At 27.2% G+C, this 16972-nt stretch overlaps 1 protein-coding gene across 1 annotated transcript in view; it reads left to right on the plus strand.

The window, feature by feature from the left end:
• The window catches only part of LOC142325158 (atrial natriuretic peptide receptor 1), a 1463037-nt gene that overhangs the window by 913317 nt on the left and 532748 nt on the right, over positions 1-16972 (plus strand). Inside the window, exon 10 of the mRNA XM_075366562.1 lies at positions 15852-15978. Within this exon, the coding sequence (XP_075222677.1) occupies positions 15852-15978 (127 nt within the window). The remainder of the gene's footprint in view (positions 1-15851; positions 15979-16972) is intronic.

A 16972-nucleotide genomic window follows, 5' to 3' on the forward strand; every position in this document is an offset into this window, starting at 1 on the left:
ATCATTAGAAAAATCTAGCATCGTTTTCTTTTCACCTTGTGCTGTCATTCCGGATCTAAATTGTTCTTTAACATCATTAATTGCTAGTTCTATGTAAAGATTAAAAAGTAAAGGGGATAGGGAACATCCTTGTCAGACTCCCTTTCTTAATACGGCCTCTTTCTTATGTTCTTCAATTATTACTGTTGCTGTTTGGTTCCTGTAAATGTTAGCAATCTGTCTTCTGTCTCTGTATTTGAACCCTAATTTTTTTAAAAATGCTGAACATTTTATTCCAGTCTACGTTATCAAATGCCTTTTCTAGGTCTATAAATGCCAAGTATGCTGGTTTGTTTTCCTTTAATCTTCCTTCTAATATTAATCTGATCCCTAAAATTGCTTCCTTTGTCCCTATATTTTTCCTGAAACCAAATTGGTCTTCTCCTAACACTTCCTCTACTCTCCTCTCAATTCTTCTGTACAAAATTCTAGTTAAGATTTTTGATGCATGGCTAGTTAAGCTAATTGTTCTGTATTCTTCACATTTATCTGCTCCTGCTTTCTTTGGTATTATGTCTACAACACTCTTTTTAATCTGACAGAACTTCCCCTTTTTCATAAATATTACACACCAGTTTGTATAATCTATCAATCGCTTCCTCACCTGCACTGCGCAATAATTCTACAGGTATTCCGCCTATTCCAGGAGCTTTCCTGCCATTCAAATCTTTTAATGCTCTCTTAAATTCACATCTCAGTATTGTTTCTTCCCTTTCATCGTCTTCGACTTCCTCTTCTTCCTCTATAACACCATTTTCTAATTCATTTCCTCCGTATAACTCATCAATATACTCCATCCACCTATCGACTTTGCCTTTCATATTATAACTTGGTGTACCATCTTTTTTAACACATTACTAGATTTTAATTTATGTACGCCAAAATTTTCCTTATATTTCCTGTATGCTCCGTCTGTTTTACCAATGTTCATTTCTCGTTCCACTTCTGAATGAACACTTTTCTTTAATCCACTCTTTAGCTAGTTTGCACTTCCTATTTATAGTATTTCTTAATTGTCGATAGTTCCTATTTCTTTCTTCATCACTAGCATTCTTGTAGTTTCTACATTCATGTATCATCTGTGTTGTATCGTGTGAAATCCAAGGTTTTCTAACAGTTCTGTTTCTTCCGCCTGCTTCTACTGATTTAAGAATTTCCTTTTTAGCATTCTCCCATTCTTCTTCTACATTTTCTACCTTATATTTTTTACTCAGACCTCTTGCGATGTCCACCTCAAAAATCTTCTTTACCTCCTGTTCCTCAAGCTTCTCTAAATTTCACCGATTCATCTGTCACCTTTACTTCAGGTATTTAAATCCCAGTCTATATTTCATTATCACTACATTATGGTCGCTATCAATGTCTGCTCCAGGGTAAGCTTTGCAGTCGACTAGTTTATTTCTAAATCTTTGCTTAAACATAATATAATGTAACTGATACCTTGCAGTATCACCTGGCTTTTTCCATGTGTATATTCTTCTATTATTATTTTTAAAGTGGGTGTTGGCAGTTACTAAATTATACTTCGTGCAGAACTCTGTAAGTCGGTCTCCTCTTTCATTACTTTTGCCCAGCCGGTATTCACCCAGTATATTTCCTTCCTTGCATTCCAATCTCCAACTACTATTAAATTTTCATCCCATTTTATGTGCTTAATTGCTTCGTCCGTTTCTTCGTATACACACTGTATCTGATCATCATCATCATCATGGGCACTTGTAGGCATATCGACCTTAACAGTCGTTGTCGGTTTAGGTTTTGATTTTATCCTTATTACAATGATTCTAGTGCTATACATTTTGAAATACTTTGCTCCCTTCCCTATCTTCTTGTTCATTACGATACTTACTCCTGCCTGCCCATTATTTGAAGCTGAGTTCGTTATTCTAAATTCACCTAACCAAAAGTCGTTTTCCTCTTCCCACCAAACCTTGCTAATTCCTACTACGTCTACATGTATCCCATCCATTTCCTTCTTTAAATTTTCTAACCTACCAACCATTTTTAGACTTCTTACATTCCACACACCGACTCGTAAAATGTTTGTTTTTTTAAATTTTATGGTGACCCCTTCCTTAGTAGTCCCCACCCGGAGATCCCAAGGGGGGACTAGTTTACCTCCGGAGTATTGTATCAAGGAAGGCACCATCATCTTTGTTGTATGAAAATGCAGAGCTACATTTTCTTTGAAAAAAGCAAGCTGCAGTTTTACATTCCTTTTAGCTGCGCAGTACTCAAGAGGAATTAGTGATGTTGATATGGCTGTTTAAGTCGTCCTTGCTTAAGCCTTTAACAACTACTGAAAGAGCTGCTGCCCTCTTTCAGGAATCATTCCTTAGCCTGGCTCTCAACTGATACCTCTTCGATATGGTTGCACCTTCGGTTCACTGAGAACCTAAGTCCCCTCACCATCGGCAAGGTCTCATGATTCATAGAGGGATAAATAATAATATATTTATGATAAACGTTTTAGAACTAGAATTTATTATTTCTGATGGCTGGATTCTCTCGGCTAGTAGTCGATATAGAGACATCAAAAACCCTGAATAACATTTAATAGTTTTTTTAATTTATTTAAAATTTTTATGTAACCAGTGCTAATTGCATAAAAGAGAAAGAATCTGTTTCATAGTTTATTTTGAAAATTAATGTTCCTTGAAATGAATCAATTACTCTCTCAAATGTTGTCTTATTATAGTATATTTTTTAACTATTTTTATTATTATTTATTATTTCTTTTTAACTGACTGTAATAAAATATGAAAGTTCTCAATTCGATTTGTACATATTACTTTTTTTTCTGATGTTTGTTCAAGCCTTACTTTTCACTAAACTGATATACTGTACGGACCGATTTAGATGATTTTTTCTGTAGAAAAAAACCTGTGGTGATCTCCTTGTAACAGTTTTCCGGATGATTGATTGGACGATTGTGAACGAAAATTTTATATTATATACATAAATAATTACAAAAAAAAATTGTATTACTGCTTAGGATTGGATTGTTGCAATCTAATAATTGATTGATGTAACTTTAATACACATACTTTTTCTAAATAAATATTGAACTTAGGTAAAATATTATGAAATAAAATATAATTCATCAGCAATATAATTCCTCATCAGATCACGCTAGGTAGCAGTTTTGGTGTTATATTTTTATTTTTTTTTAATCAGGGAGTAAGGTCCATGCATTTTATGTTCATGGTGAATAGCTTTTGGTCATACAGGTAATGTTTTTTGTAGATTTTCAATATTTTACATAAAAATAAAAATAACCCTAGTAATTGTATAATTAAATATACTATTTAATAAATGAACTGAGTAATATTTTTACAAAAAGTCTATTACGTCAGTCACTCCATAATGGCTCATCAGATTTCTTTAAATTCAAAATATAATGCATTGCTTTATCGATGATTCAAAAGGCTACATAAATATCTTCAAAAATACGCAGGGATTTTCCGCTTTTCTTTCAAAAAGAAATTATTTTCTGCTATTATTTCTCCACAAATATAATTTTATTAAGTAATTAATAAGAACAAAATTGGATCTTTAAAAAACTCATTAAACAAATTTAATGGAGATGAATTTTTTTTGTTTTCGGAAAGATGCAAAAGCTAGAAGGAACTTGGAATATGTTTTTTTTTTTTAATTTTTTGCTTAATGAATTAATTCATCAGAGAAGCTTACAGAAAAGCTTGTACGTGGAAATATGGAAATGAAATTTTGTAGCGTATGAAAAATGCCGGGATTCGAACTTGGGACCCCTAGTTGAAAGGCCGAGCTGAAATCATTATGCCATGGAGATTGGTTTGTTTTTTAATATTTAAAATCGTGAAAATATATTCACGAAAAATATATATTATATTATATAATATATAATATAATATATATATATATATATATTATAATATATATAATATATATATTCGTGAAAATATATTCTGTAATTTTTCCCAATAGTCAACAAGACATCAAGGCTGCTGCTACCTAATTATAATCCGAAGAAGAGTAAAGATACTCAGCTTAAAGTATAATCAATACCTCCATCATCTCTAACACATTATAAAAAATAGTCTTTCTTGAATTTATTTTTCTCACAATTTTAAGCTAAGTAGACTGGTTATATATAGGTAAACCATTGTCCAATTAAAAATCTACACCTGAAATTTCTGCCACAACTCGGGAAGAACAAGGAATGGACCATCTATTTATCTACAAAAATAGAAAAAAAAGAGTAAGTTTATTTCTTGGCATCTATATTTTTGAAACGTTTCTCTCTAATTATATACACCTCGAAACTACAGACCTGAAAATCCTGTAGCAAATAAAGATGTAGCAGTTAAACTGTATACCAGCAGGTAATATGCATCGCTTCAACACTTTATATATGAAATAGTCAAAATTTGTAATATTTCTCTATTATTGAACATACTATACTTACCTCTCAGATACTAAAATAGCACGAGATCATCTGTCAAACTTCAAGTACATGTAATATCGTTAACAATTCTTACCTTTCCTAATCAGTAGTTTCATTTCCTCTGGCCTCTCAACAGCTGAATCAACGAATGATCTACAACCTTCGGGTTATTCTGCCGACTGTTACTGTCGAGTAATATGTGGAAGGTAGTTTCCATAGCTTCTTGATTGGGAATTTCATACTTATCCGCCAGACAAATTGCCAAATTATATTAAAAAATATTCTTATTTATTAGAAATAAAACTAGAAATAGAAATAAAAATACAATAGAAGTGTTAATACTAGAGAAGTCAGTATCAACACTTATGGATTTTAGAAAAAAGTTGATTAACAAAAAACTCACTTATATTTGCTTGTAGGAATTAAAAACAACAATCTTTGTAATCTGTCATATTAAACCTTTTGATAGTAAATTACTATTACATAATAGTAATTTATTGAAAAATAAAATTAAAATTGCATTAATTTAGAACGTTGATAAACAATTGAAATTTAGTGAATTTAAGTTTAAAATAATTATTAAGAAAGTTTTGTTATAAATCCATTCTATAAATTTCAAAAGTTACAAGGAAGATGTTAAAATAACTTTATTAATTATGAATATTTAATTGTTCTATAAACTTATCCAGGAGTATTTCTTTCATTAAATATAATTTTATTAATTTATCCACCTTTATACGCTCTAAATACCTTGATTTATTTTTATAATCCAGTCTTCTATTTTTGTAGTTTTTTATATTCATTATGGAAAATTCTTTTAAAAGTATTTTTCTTGAAAACAAAATTATTTTTTCTATTTAGTACAAATTGTTTTTTTGTTATTTTTTTTAAAGAAAATCATGTTTTAAAAATTAAAAAATTAATTTTGTTTTATGTATATACTTTTACAAATAGATAGCTATTGCAACTTTTTTACATTTTAAATTGTAATGGCAAATAATGTCATTAAGAGGCGAATGAGATTATTTTATTCATATTTTTACGTGCAAAGATAAGTTCTGACTTTTTGTTCAAATACAAATCAAAGTGTACTGTCCAGATAGTTTTAAAATTCTTTAACTTCAGTAATTTTATTAACAGTTAAGTGAAATAAAATACAGTAAGGTATAGCCGGCCTCCGTGGCGCGTGTGGTAGCGTCTCGGCCTTTCATCCGGATATCCCAGGTTCGAATCTCAGTCAGGCATGACATTTTCACACACTACAAAAATTGTCATTCATCTCATCCTCTGAAGCAATACGTAACGGTGTCTCCCGGAGGAGCAATCAAATACAACAAATAAATAAACACTTAAATGGAAAAGAAATAACATGGAAGTAATCAGTTTTAAACCAATGAAAAATTTATTGCCTAATTTGTGAACAGCAGTCTTAACCAGCGAAATTGTCTACTAATAATATTGGAATCAAAGTTTCACTCGGTGATAAAAATGAAATTATATATATGGAGTTAGTTTTGTATCCTCAATCAAGTGACTTTATCACTATGATATTACTACTCTTATTTTCGTAGCGGGTGTATTCCCTTTAATAGGTCCCTTGTGTGAAATATATATATTACTGATCTGTAACAAAGTTCCTAATGCCGAGTCGGCAAAACGTGTGAACTTAAAAAGAAGCATTCTTACTATAAGGTTTATTGCTTTTTTCATCACAATTTTTACGATTACATTTTCTTTTCAATAATAATATAACATCTTTTATAAAATCTTTATAAATTTTCAGAAAATTATTTAAAGCATTTTCGTTTTAATTAAAAATTACAAATTTCTTGTTTATATAAATTTATAAATAACATTATAATAATATTTCGATTATAAAAATCTTCAAAAGAATTTTTATAAATTTACATTTACGTTTTAGTACTGTTAAATTTTTCACATTATTTTGATTTTATTTCATAATAGTAGCACATTTATTATACCTTACAAGGAAGATGAATAAAAATCATTAATTACGTTTATTAACCATATTTTCATTAAATACTAAATAAATATATTAATATACTAAATATTAACTACTAAATATATATATTCATATATATATATATATGAATAAAAAGTAAATAATTACTACTTCACTTATTCAAGCAGTATTTAGTGGAATCACACTCATTTACTTATACTAATAAGTACGAGTAAATACTGACGTCAAGGTGAATAAAAGGTTGAATTTATCAGTACTTACTACCTCATACTTCATATGGTTTATTAACCATATTTTCATTAAATACTAAGTATATATATATATATATATATATATGAATAAAAAGTAAATAATTACTATTTCACTTAATTCAAAAAGTATTTAGTGGAATTACACTCATTTACTTATACTAATAAGTACGAGTAAATACTGACGTCAAGGTGAATAAAATGTTTAATTTATCAGTACTTACTACCTCATAATTCAGTTAGCAGGAACCGTATTGAAAAAATTTACTGACTACTAAAATGGCTGCATTTAAGAGCATTTGTAAACTATAGAAAGATCACGCAGAACGATCAGTGATGACCAGTATAAGGAAATTTTGCGTTTTGAGAAAGATGCGTTTGAAATGAATTAATTATTTAAAAATATTGAATAATTAAAAATTTCTTTCAAAGTAATTGTTATTTATTAAAAAACTTCAATAATTACAAAAATAAATGTAATTACTTAGAACATTATGAATAATTTCTTAATAAATTACAAGTTAATACGGACTCATTCCTATAATTAACTTATCAGTAAATGCATAATTTAATTCATCAAATTATTATTCTTGTTAAGTATTTATTTTACTGACCTAGTTTTTTCTTATTAAATGAAATTTATTACAATTAAATTCTTCTGTTTCTTATTATAATTTCAATCAAATTGTAGTATTTTGTTAATAATAGTGGAATAAAATTTCAGGCATACCAAATTATTACCTTTTCACGCTTGTATTTTTACGATTACCGATTAATGTTAAAAAAAAAAAAAATTTGCCATGAAATTTCATTTAACAGTAAATTTTCATGGAATATTACATCAATTTATTTTAGATTATAGCTATCAGAGTCTACACACTACTTTTTATTACTCTCTGAATATGAATTAAAAAATATTCGTAAAGTAGAAGAGAAAAACCGTAAAATAAAAAAAAAATCAGTTTATTAAATTTCGATAATCATAGAAATTGATATTTAACGTAAATGTTTTACTGTTAAAACATACTGGAAATTAAATTATGTTTACTGTGTAAACTGCATATAATACTGCATGAAACTGCTTATATTTACTGTATTGTAATTTCGTATTAGTGTCACTGAAAAACAAGTAAATTAATATTGTCTGAAATTCACATATTTCTAATCAATTTCGTACCATAAAATAATTTTGTTTTACTGGCAAAATGAAATTCGGAAACGTTTTCTAAAAGTTATACTCATGTTCCCTAATAAGATGATAATTTGTTAGTTACATTATTATATTTAAATTGCTGCCGACCGATCATCAGATGAGACTGTATATCTTAATTCTTTTGGTCCCGTTTTAGAAACGTATAAAGACTAGTCTGGCTCTGTTTGCGGCTTGAATGCAAAATTTCCATGTTAAAATTTGTATCTCGTAATTCTTCAGTAAAGACTAAAAAGAATTGAAAGATACTAGTATAAATTTCTGACAGCGTTGATATAATTTCGCATTTTCATTACAATTTTCAATGATTTCCAAGGAATTGATACAAGTATATATTTTAAAGATTGTTTATTTTATACTTGTCTTATTATAAAAATATTTCCATGTTACACGTGTAAAGATATAATCTTGAGATTCGTTAATATTTTAATTAATTTCCGAAAAATCGTTAAACATGTTAATAATATTTCTCTTATTTTGAGGAAACATATATTTTATAAATTTTGTAGATATAATAAAATTAAAAGAAAAGTCATATAGTTCAGTTTTCGTTTCGCATAATCTGCTAAGGTTTTCAGAAATTAACTAAGTCTTGTCATGTTATTAATACGGGTAGGTGTGTATTAACGTGCGCTTGAAAAAGCAAATGTAGTATACAACGCGGAGTGTAAGTTTCAGAGCGTAAGAGGGTCAGCCAAAGAGTAAGTCCCTGTTTGTGAAAGAGAGTGGGGGGAGAGAGTTGTTTGCTCGTCATACATTGTGTTTTAAAAAATTAATTTAAACTCCTGTTTTTTTTTTTTTTTTGTTTTAGTTGTGCCCCTAAAGGATTATACTATCAGTTAGAAAAAATATCATCAAAATCGTATGAACTATTTTTAAGTTATTTTATTTCGTAAGAATTTTTAAGTTGAAAATTTTCTTTCTCTTATAAACACTTAGAAATTACAAATAATTATACGTAAAATTACCTTATTTTTCGTTTTTTCCCCTCCGCGTGTTATTTTTTTGTATTCAAATTTAATTATGGTTCCGGGAAATAGGAACTGATTGTAAGTTAAACACTGAGGCAAAAAAAATGTGTATATCCTAGTATTAAAATCTTTTATCTTTGTCAATAAATATTTTATACTATTAGCTCTGGAATATAATGCAGATCAATATATAAGCAATACATTTATTTTATATATTTATTTATATATAAGCTATATATAATATATTTTATTCGTAAAAAAATAAAAAAATCTGATGTGGTCACCACATGACTTCCTTGTACGCCTATTAAATTACATACACATTTTTTTTAAATGAAAAGTACATAAAATTTTATTTCATTCATATAATTTTATTTCTGATATTTTTTCATATATTTTTTTTAATATTATTGAATTTTAATATTTTTTAAAATTTTATTATTGAATTATTTATCGTAAAACTTTTTTAAAATTCAGACTTTAATAATGATTAATAAATCAATATATTTAAATTAGAAAAAAAAGGAGATGTGATCGAACCTATGTGTCTTCCTCTTGTAAGATCCAAATATTTCATTAATTAAAATTTAATTTTGTTACAACTCTGGAACCAATGAAAATAAGTACCACTTATGATGTATCGTTGAAAAGCTCTCAGCAGTTATTGCTACAGTTAATAAAAAGTCCAAAAATAAAGTTCAATAAATAATAAATAACCAATAAATAATAAGTCCAATAAAAAATCCTTTACTTCGTACAAAGAAGTAATAAATTAAGACGATATTTTTAAATATAATATCTTTCTATAATTACGTATATTTTTATCGGAATTCATTCGGATTTTATTCAAATTATTAATTTAATTAATTATTCAAAAATTTTAATTTTTTCAAAATTTGTAAAAGAAGAATCAACATACAAAATAGAATTCATACGACGTAACAAAATGTAAATAATAAAGAAGAATAAAAAATTGATGAATTTTATTTTTTGAAGTATATTCTATGTGGGCGTATTATATTTCAGGTAACTAATTAAAGAGGAACGGTTTGTGATTTTGAAGAGTATATGTAATTTGATATTTCAAGCGTTACTATTTGAAATAAACATAAAGCAGGCTTTTTATCTACATCATAAATGCACAAAATAATATTTATATAGGTTTTCAAGAAGCTACATGTATCAATAAAATCGATACTTTATAAAAAAAATTCTGAGAGCTCTGTCGTTTAAAAGGCCAATACAGGTCTTTATAAATTTAAACAAGGAGGTTGTTCTCAATCCGCCACAGTATCTATTATTATTTTTTCTTTTTTTTTATTGAAAACCTACTCCTTTACTCTTCATCAAATTGACCGATTTCGAACATTTAAGAAAAAAAAATATTTCGGTGATCCCATGTAAATCATTTCTCTGAATAACTTTAACAAACATAACAATATTACAATTTTAGTTTTTTTTTTTTTTTTTTTTTTTTTTTTTTATAACATCAGACTGGATGTTCAAACTGGATTATCTAATGTAATTTTTGATAACAGATTGATGATATTTTGAGCAAAATGTGAGAAAAAATGACATGCCTTAGTTCATGCTCCGTAGCAGTCTCTTTACGCAGTATCTCTGTACTCCTATTTTTTAGATTACCTAGATACATTTCTTGCCTTTATGTTTTTTCGAACAATTTTTTTCATGAGGAAATTTATTTTTGTAAGCCTATCCATATTTAAAATAAATTAAAGTAAATAAAGAAATAAAGTAGACGTAAAAACCTCTTTACTAATTAAATAATTGCCTTGTTTTAATTCCATTTTTTTATTTCTTGAAGTCGGCGATAAGTTATGGATAAGTAAAATGTTTGGATTTTAATTTGATGCCCACTTGTTAAAGTCTTAATTTTAAGAAGAATTCAGAAAGTAGGCTATTTACTAGCTTTTTAGATTTAGTGCGGGCTTTTATTTATCGATTGAGTTATTCTGTTTCTAGATTTTTTTTTTTAATAGATAAATTTTAAGTGAAATTATATGTTCAAAATAAATATTTTAAATTCCTTTATTCCTACCGTTAATTTACCAGAAATAATAAAAAAAAATAATTACGGAAATGAATGACCAACAAAAAGTAAGATACGACAGAAAATAAATCGAATAAGTATCTTTAATAGGAAAAGGAAAATAGAATTACTTTTTTATAAAAAAAAATTTCATCATTTAACAACTGGTTTTGATAAGATATTTTAAAAACTACTTAAAATTATTAATACACAAATTGAATCAATTACATCAACTAGAACGTTTTGGAAATTGATAGGTGTGAAGCGAAGAAAAAAATTCAAACGTCCATGACTGTAGCTTTTGAAGTTATAAACAACATTAAGTGTGCCTTTTCTGCATGCTGTTGCCAATTATTTATGTCTTGTTACCATAAAATTGATAACAGAAAGTTATTAATGTGTCTTTCTTGGATTGAAGGTCAGGGATAGAAAAGTCTTTATTACTTCGGTGTGTGGAACTGTTCAAAACTAAAGAATTAGTTTAAAAAATTTATCGAAACCAATTAATATTTACTTATAAAGAAGACTGAAAAGAATTTTTGAGTTGAAATGAGATTTTAATGAGAAGATGGAGAAGAAAAAGAATATTAAAGAATGAATTTTTAGCGGGAAGAAGAACTCGGTAAGGCGGAAAACAATCTAGTAGATAGTTTGGAAGGATGGTTAAAAAAAGGATATTGTGACTGATTAAAGGTAGAAAATATTGGTGAATAACAGTTAGTTGAAGAGAAAGTTCAAAAAAAAGAAAAGCGGAGGATAAAAGAACTGCAACGTTCCAGAACACTTTCTAAGGATTCAATTATTGTTATGAAAATTTTGTCCATAGCAACCGCAACTTGTCTTGCATAACAATTTGAAAACAGATATATAAGTGACGCAATATCTGAAATAATTAAATTCAATTCAAATGCTGACGACTATAACAACCTCTTCATGAACGCATCAGTTAGTCCGTTAGTCAGTTAAGTAGGGTTATGAGAAAATTAATCAAATTAAGCGGTTTCCATCCAAATTCAAATGAAAATAAATTCTTTACTTCTGTCAATCGATTTTCTAATCTACCTTGATAATAATCGTATTTTTTTTTTAAATTTATATTACTATTTATTTTTTATGATGTAACGCTTTCTTTCCGTTCCGTTTTATCCATTTCTTTATTCATATTTTTAATCGTTAACTACTTATGATTCTGTAGTTACTAGAATGGCTTTTTAAACTAATTAATGTATTCTATTTTTTTTTTTTTTAATATATTCAGTGAATGTTAGAATAATTTTATATTAAAATTGATGTAAAAAATGATTACATACTTAATTTACTCTTTATTTAAAAATTTTTTCAACAATTTTTACCGTTCTCAATTTAGAAATGTACTAGGGAAGACAACAGGATGATAGTAAAATATATATATATAAGCATAAAATTATATGTTAAGAATTATTTAATATATTTTTACCGATAAAACTTTGAAAATTAAGAAAAATAATGACATTATATTAAAATATTATTACGTAGCAAATGGTATTTAAGATCAGAAATTTTTAATTGTCAATGGGAGAATATATCTGCTTCACTTAAAAAAAAAAAAAGATTAAAGTTAATGTATAATTTATTAATTTTTTTGTTATACTTATAACTAGTCGGTCTAGCCAGAGGGCTCTGCCCCCTGGAACCCGCAGTGTTCGTCACGCTCATGGTTGTGAGAATAATGCTGATAACTATTAAAATAAAATATTATATATAATATAACAATATATAATTATTAATATATAGGTGTGTACGCGCGCGCGTACACACCTTTGATGACGAAAAAATCACAACTTATTTCTGTTGCCATGGTGGAAATATAATTATGAAGTAAAAGGAATAATCTTTTTCTTTAAAGAATACCTTTAATTCATAACGTCATCCCAAGGGAGCTAGGGCTTCGGTCTATCGCTCAAAACCTTCCCTGGGATAACACGAATGTATCCTGTAAATTTGAAAGCAGCTCGGTCGGTTGGTTTTCCTGTGGTGTGAGAACAAACAAACTTACGATTTTATATATAAGACTTATAATTATCAAATGGCAAAATTTTTTACGGCCTATTTCCTGACGTTATTAAACAATTTAATATTACTCCTGACCATTGAAGAGTGGTAACATCGTACTTCAATTACCGTGTCAAACTTGGCATTATTTAGAACTAAAAATATAGTATTTATATCCTATAATATCGCTGTAATATTTGCACTCAATAGCTTTAAATTTAAGTGGTGCATTTTATAACCCAATGTTAAAACCTTAGGTTTTTCTATTTAATTGAACAGATAAAAAAAAAAAAAATATTTTTGTATCCATTGAAAATTTTTGTATTACATATGTAAGAAAATATATTTCTCTCATTTAGTTTAGTTTTAATACTTTAATAAATTAAAAATCATCTCATTCTCTGAAGTAATATCTAACGGTAGCCTCGGAGGTTAAAAATAGAATAATTTGTTTAAAAACACCCATAACTTTATTACCTTTCGAATATCGTATAACTTTTCATTTCTGTAGATACCAAGTATTAAATGTATATTGTATTCTGTTTTCTCATAATGTTATATAATTCATATATATGTGTATAATTACATTTTATTTGATAATTACCATTAATTTCCAAGCAGATAATTTTAGAAGAAACGAAGCGTAAAATTTGTTGATGACTTTTCACACTGAAATGACCCTAACACTCTTAGTCAAGTTAGCAGTGTATTTATTAGATAACACTATCATGTTAAATAGGAGTTATCTGTTACATAAGCCAAAGGTCATTTTGGTTGTTTCGATTTATCAAGAATCTAATCCTATTAAAACGTTATGAATCCTATTAAACTGGTATCAATGTACACTACTATAGATATGGATTTATTAAAAAGCCTTTTTATCATTTCTTAGAATTGTAAATGAAAACTCTTTTTAGTTCTATATACTTATAATTTTTGATTTTTTTAAAGAAGACTATAAAAAATAATTTTAATTTCCGGAAGAAAATTTAATAGTTTAACATAATATTTAAATAAAATTAATGAAAATTATAAAATGAAATTTATAAAATTAATTAAATAAAATTTTTAATTTATGATATATAACCAGCGAATACATGATATATATCCAGTGAAAATTTAATTTTTGAAATAAGACTTAGAATAATGAAATAAAATATCTCATTTTAAATATAATATTTAGAATCAAAATTCAGTACTGAAAAGTGACAGAATTTTATAAATACTTCATTAAATACGTGTATATAACAAGTTGTTTACAAAATAATGTTACTTGTTACGTAAATTATTATTTTTAAGCCTGAATGTGATTAGAATGTTCGTTTTGACTTACCGTCTAAGACGTCACAAATGTCATCTTCAATGATGTGACATTTCATAGGAGTAAAAAAAAAACTGGTACACAAAATTTATTTAAACAAAATCTTTCTTCTAAGATTTAAAAATATAGTTACTTTTTACAATCTCTTAAGAATGGAAGGAATATTTTTTTCCTTTTTATTCTTTCCTCTCTTAAAGCATGATGAAAATTTTCAGTTTTAATTTTTTCTACAAGAATATTTATTTTATTTTGCCATATTTTTCTATCTGTTACTTTTTTATGCAAACATGTTTGATTTTTACACCCTAAACATTTGACACGAAAATTTTTCATTTAGTCAATACATATATTTTTCCATGATTTCTAATGACGTGGAAGAAATCTGACTTGATTCAAAATCATATTATTCGTATAATTAAAAACGAGATTTTCATACGAAGTGAATGTTAATTTTCATCTAATGAGTTTATTAGTAATCATACAAAAATACATACGTACATATAGGCACAACATAATTTGCATTATAATTATGTAAAATAAACTTATCAGAAATCTTTTTTATAGGTAAAATTTTGTATATTTTTTCTCTTTTTAGTGTTCACTAGCTGAAGTATTGCAGGTTCGTAGATAAAACAGTAAGGTTTTACCTATGCAAAACCATTTTCATACAAATAAAATATTAGAAAAGATGTCTTCAATAACAAAAAATTATTTTGTAAAGAGATTGCCATAAAAAGAATACTTGACCTCTTGGGTATTTCGTAACTGTACAAAACTCATAAAATTATTGCAGAATCCAGTTTTAATATCCCTGCTGAATAGAGAATGCAAATCCTCTCATGTTTATAAAATGTAATTTATTTAACGAATAATTTCTGTTTTCTTAGTTGAATTATAATCTTAATTTTTTAACTGTTCTCTTTTGGTTTATGTAACAGATAATTCACAGAAAAAAATTTACTTAAATAAGCCTTTTTTTCTTTTTAATCCAGCGGGAAACATGATAAAGTATAAACAAGGACTTTTATATATTATACAGATCGAAGTATTGCAATTCAAGTTTGTTACATAACAATTTTTATCTATTTATAAATTATCAGTTGCATAGTATTGTTTTATATTATAGGTTGAATATAAGTCTTCATTGAAGTACAAGATATATTTTCGTTATAGTTTCAACATATTCAATCAAAAATTATCGTCATTATAAAAATTGAAAAATTTAGGGAAGTTATAGAGATAATCTTAAATTATGAAAAATATTTACAAAGTATTATCTGTTAATTTCAGTTACGGTCTAAATTTATTTATCAGCTTTTGTATAAAGAAAGAAAAAAGAATAATAAAAATATTTTTTTCGTCTGATATTAAATTTAAAAAAAAAAATTGTATTGTGTAGTAATTTAAAATTACTTTGATTAAATGATTATCCCCATTAAATCGCTTTTCAGATGTTTCATTATAGATTTGTTTTTACTTTTAATTATTTGAATTTAATAAAAATAATTTTGTTTTAGAAATTAGTGTAAAATATTGTTTTTATTTTTTATTTTTTTCATTTCTTTGTTTAGGCATTATAAGTTGGAAGCGGAAATTGCATCGATGACATGGAGGGTATGTTACAGAGAAATTGTTCGTGTCCCATCTGAAAAATTAAGAGGAAGTGTTTACAGTTTAGTTCGACGGACTAGTCAAGTTGTAAGTAATATATATTTTTAATATTTAAAATTTTTTAAGAGTATTTTATAAATATATTTTGTTTATTAAAACTATATGAGTATTTCAAATTTTTGTTGTTGGTTTTATTAGTATGATGAAGTTAGTTTTTTGGCTTGTATACAGAAAAATTATTTTAAAAAGATTTAATCCTTTACAATTTTTCCTATAAAAATACAATTCTCTTGCTCTTTGCCTAGTATAACAATTTCTAAAAATATAGTTATTATATGTTTAATGCTATATTTGATCAGTTAAGTAGTTTCAATGATGAATCAAGTTTAATAATTGATTTGGAATTAAATAGTTTAGTCCATAGTTTTTATTTTATACGGCGTATCCTGATCCCGTCGGAGAAGACATACTTCATGTGGCAGTTTCGGTCACCACGCCATCCCTTCCCCGTACGTAGCCCTTACGGGCTTTACCGGAGGTCATCTTCAGAACCCCGGCAAAAGGCATCTTTCAGCCTTGTTCTACCCTCAGTCAAGATGCCACCGATACGAATACCACATGTGATATTCCCATCGGTGTACTACCGGGAAACGAAATCTTTAAAATAAAAAACCTCTATGCGTAGTCTTTAACAAGAACGAGTGACATGAAGGAACTGAAATTAAAAATGAAACTACCTACCCGATAGGTTAGCATTTGAGTTCAAAAGGCAATCATAACATAACACAAAAGAAGAAATAAAAATAAATTTTAAACTAAAACTAAATAAACGAAACACTTCAAAAACATCAAACCTTTCAACACAAAAACAACAAAACCAAGACACAGGAAAGACAAGGCGGAACCCTAAATTCCCTCGGCAATCCGTTCTCTTGCCAGAAACTAATGAAATTTTCAGCGATTACCCATTCGGCCTGGTGTTTCCAATTCTAATATCGACCCGATAACGTCGAGCCGACAAATAGTCTCCGTGCGCAAAAGTTCGTATTTTGCGCATAAACATGGTACGCGTCACCTAGTT

This window comes from Lycorma delicatula, chromosome 5 (assembly GCF_047948215.1).
Source record: "Lycorma delicatula isolate Av1 chromosome 5, ASM4794821v1, whole genome shotgun sequence".
In the NCBI taxonomy this organism is placed as follows: Eukaryota; Metazoa; Arthropoda; class Insecta; order Hemiptera; family Fulgoridae; genus Lycorma; species Lycorma delicatula.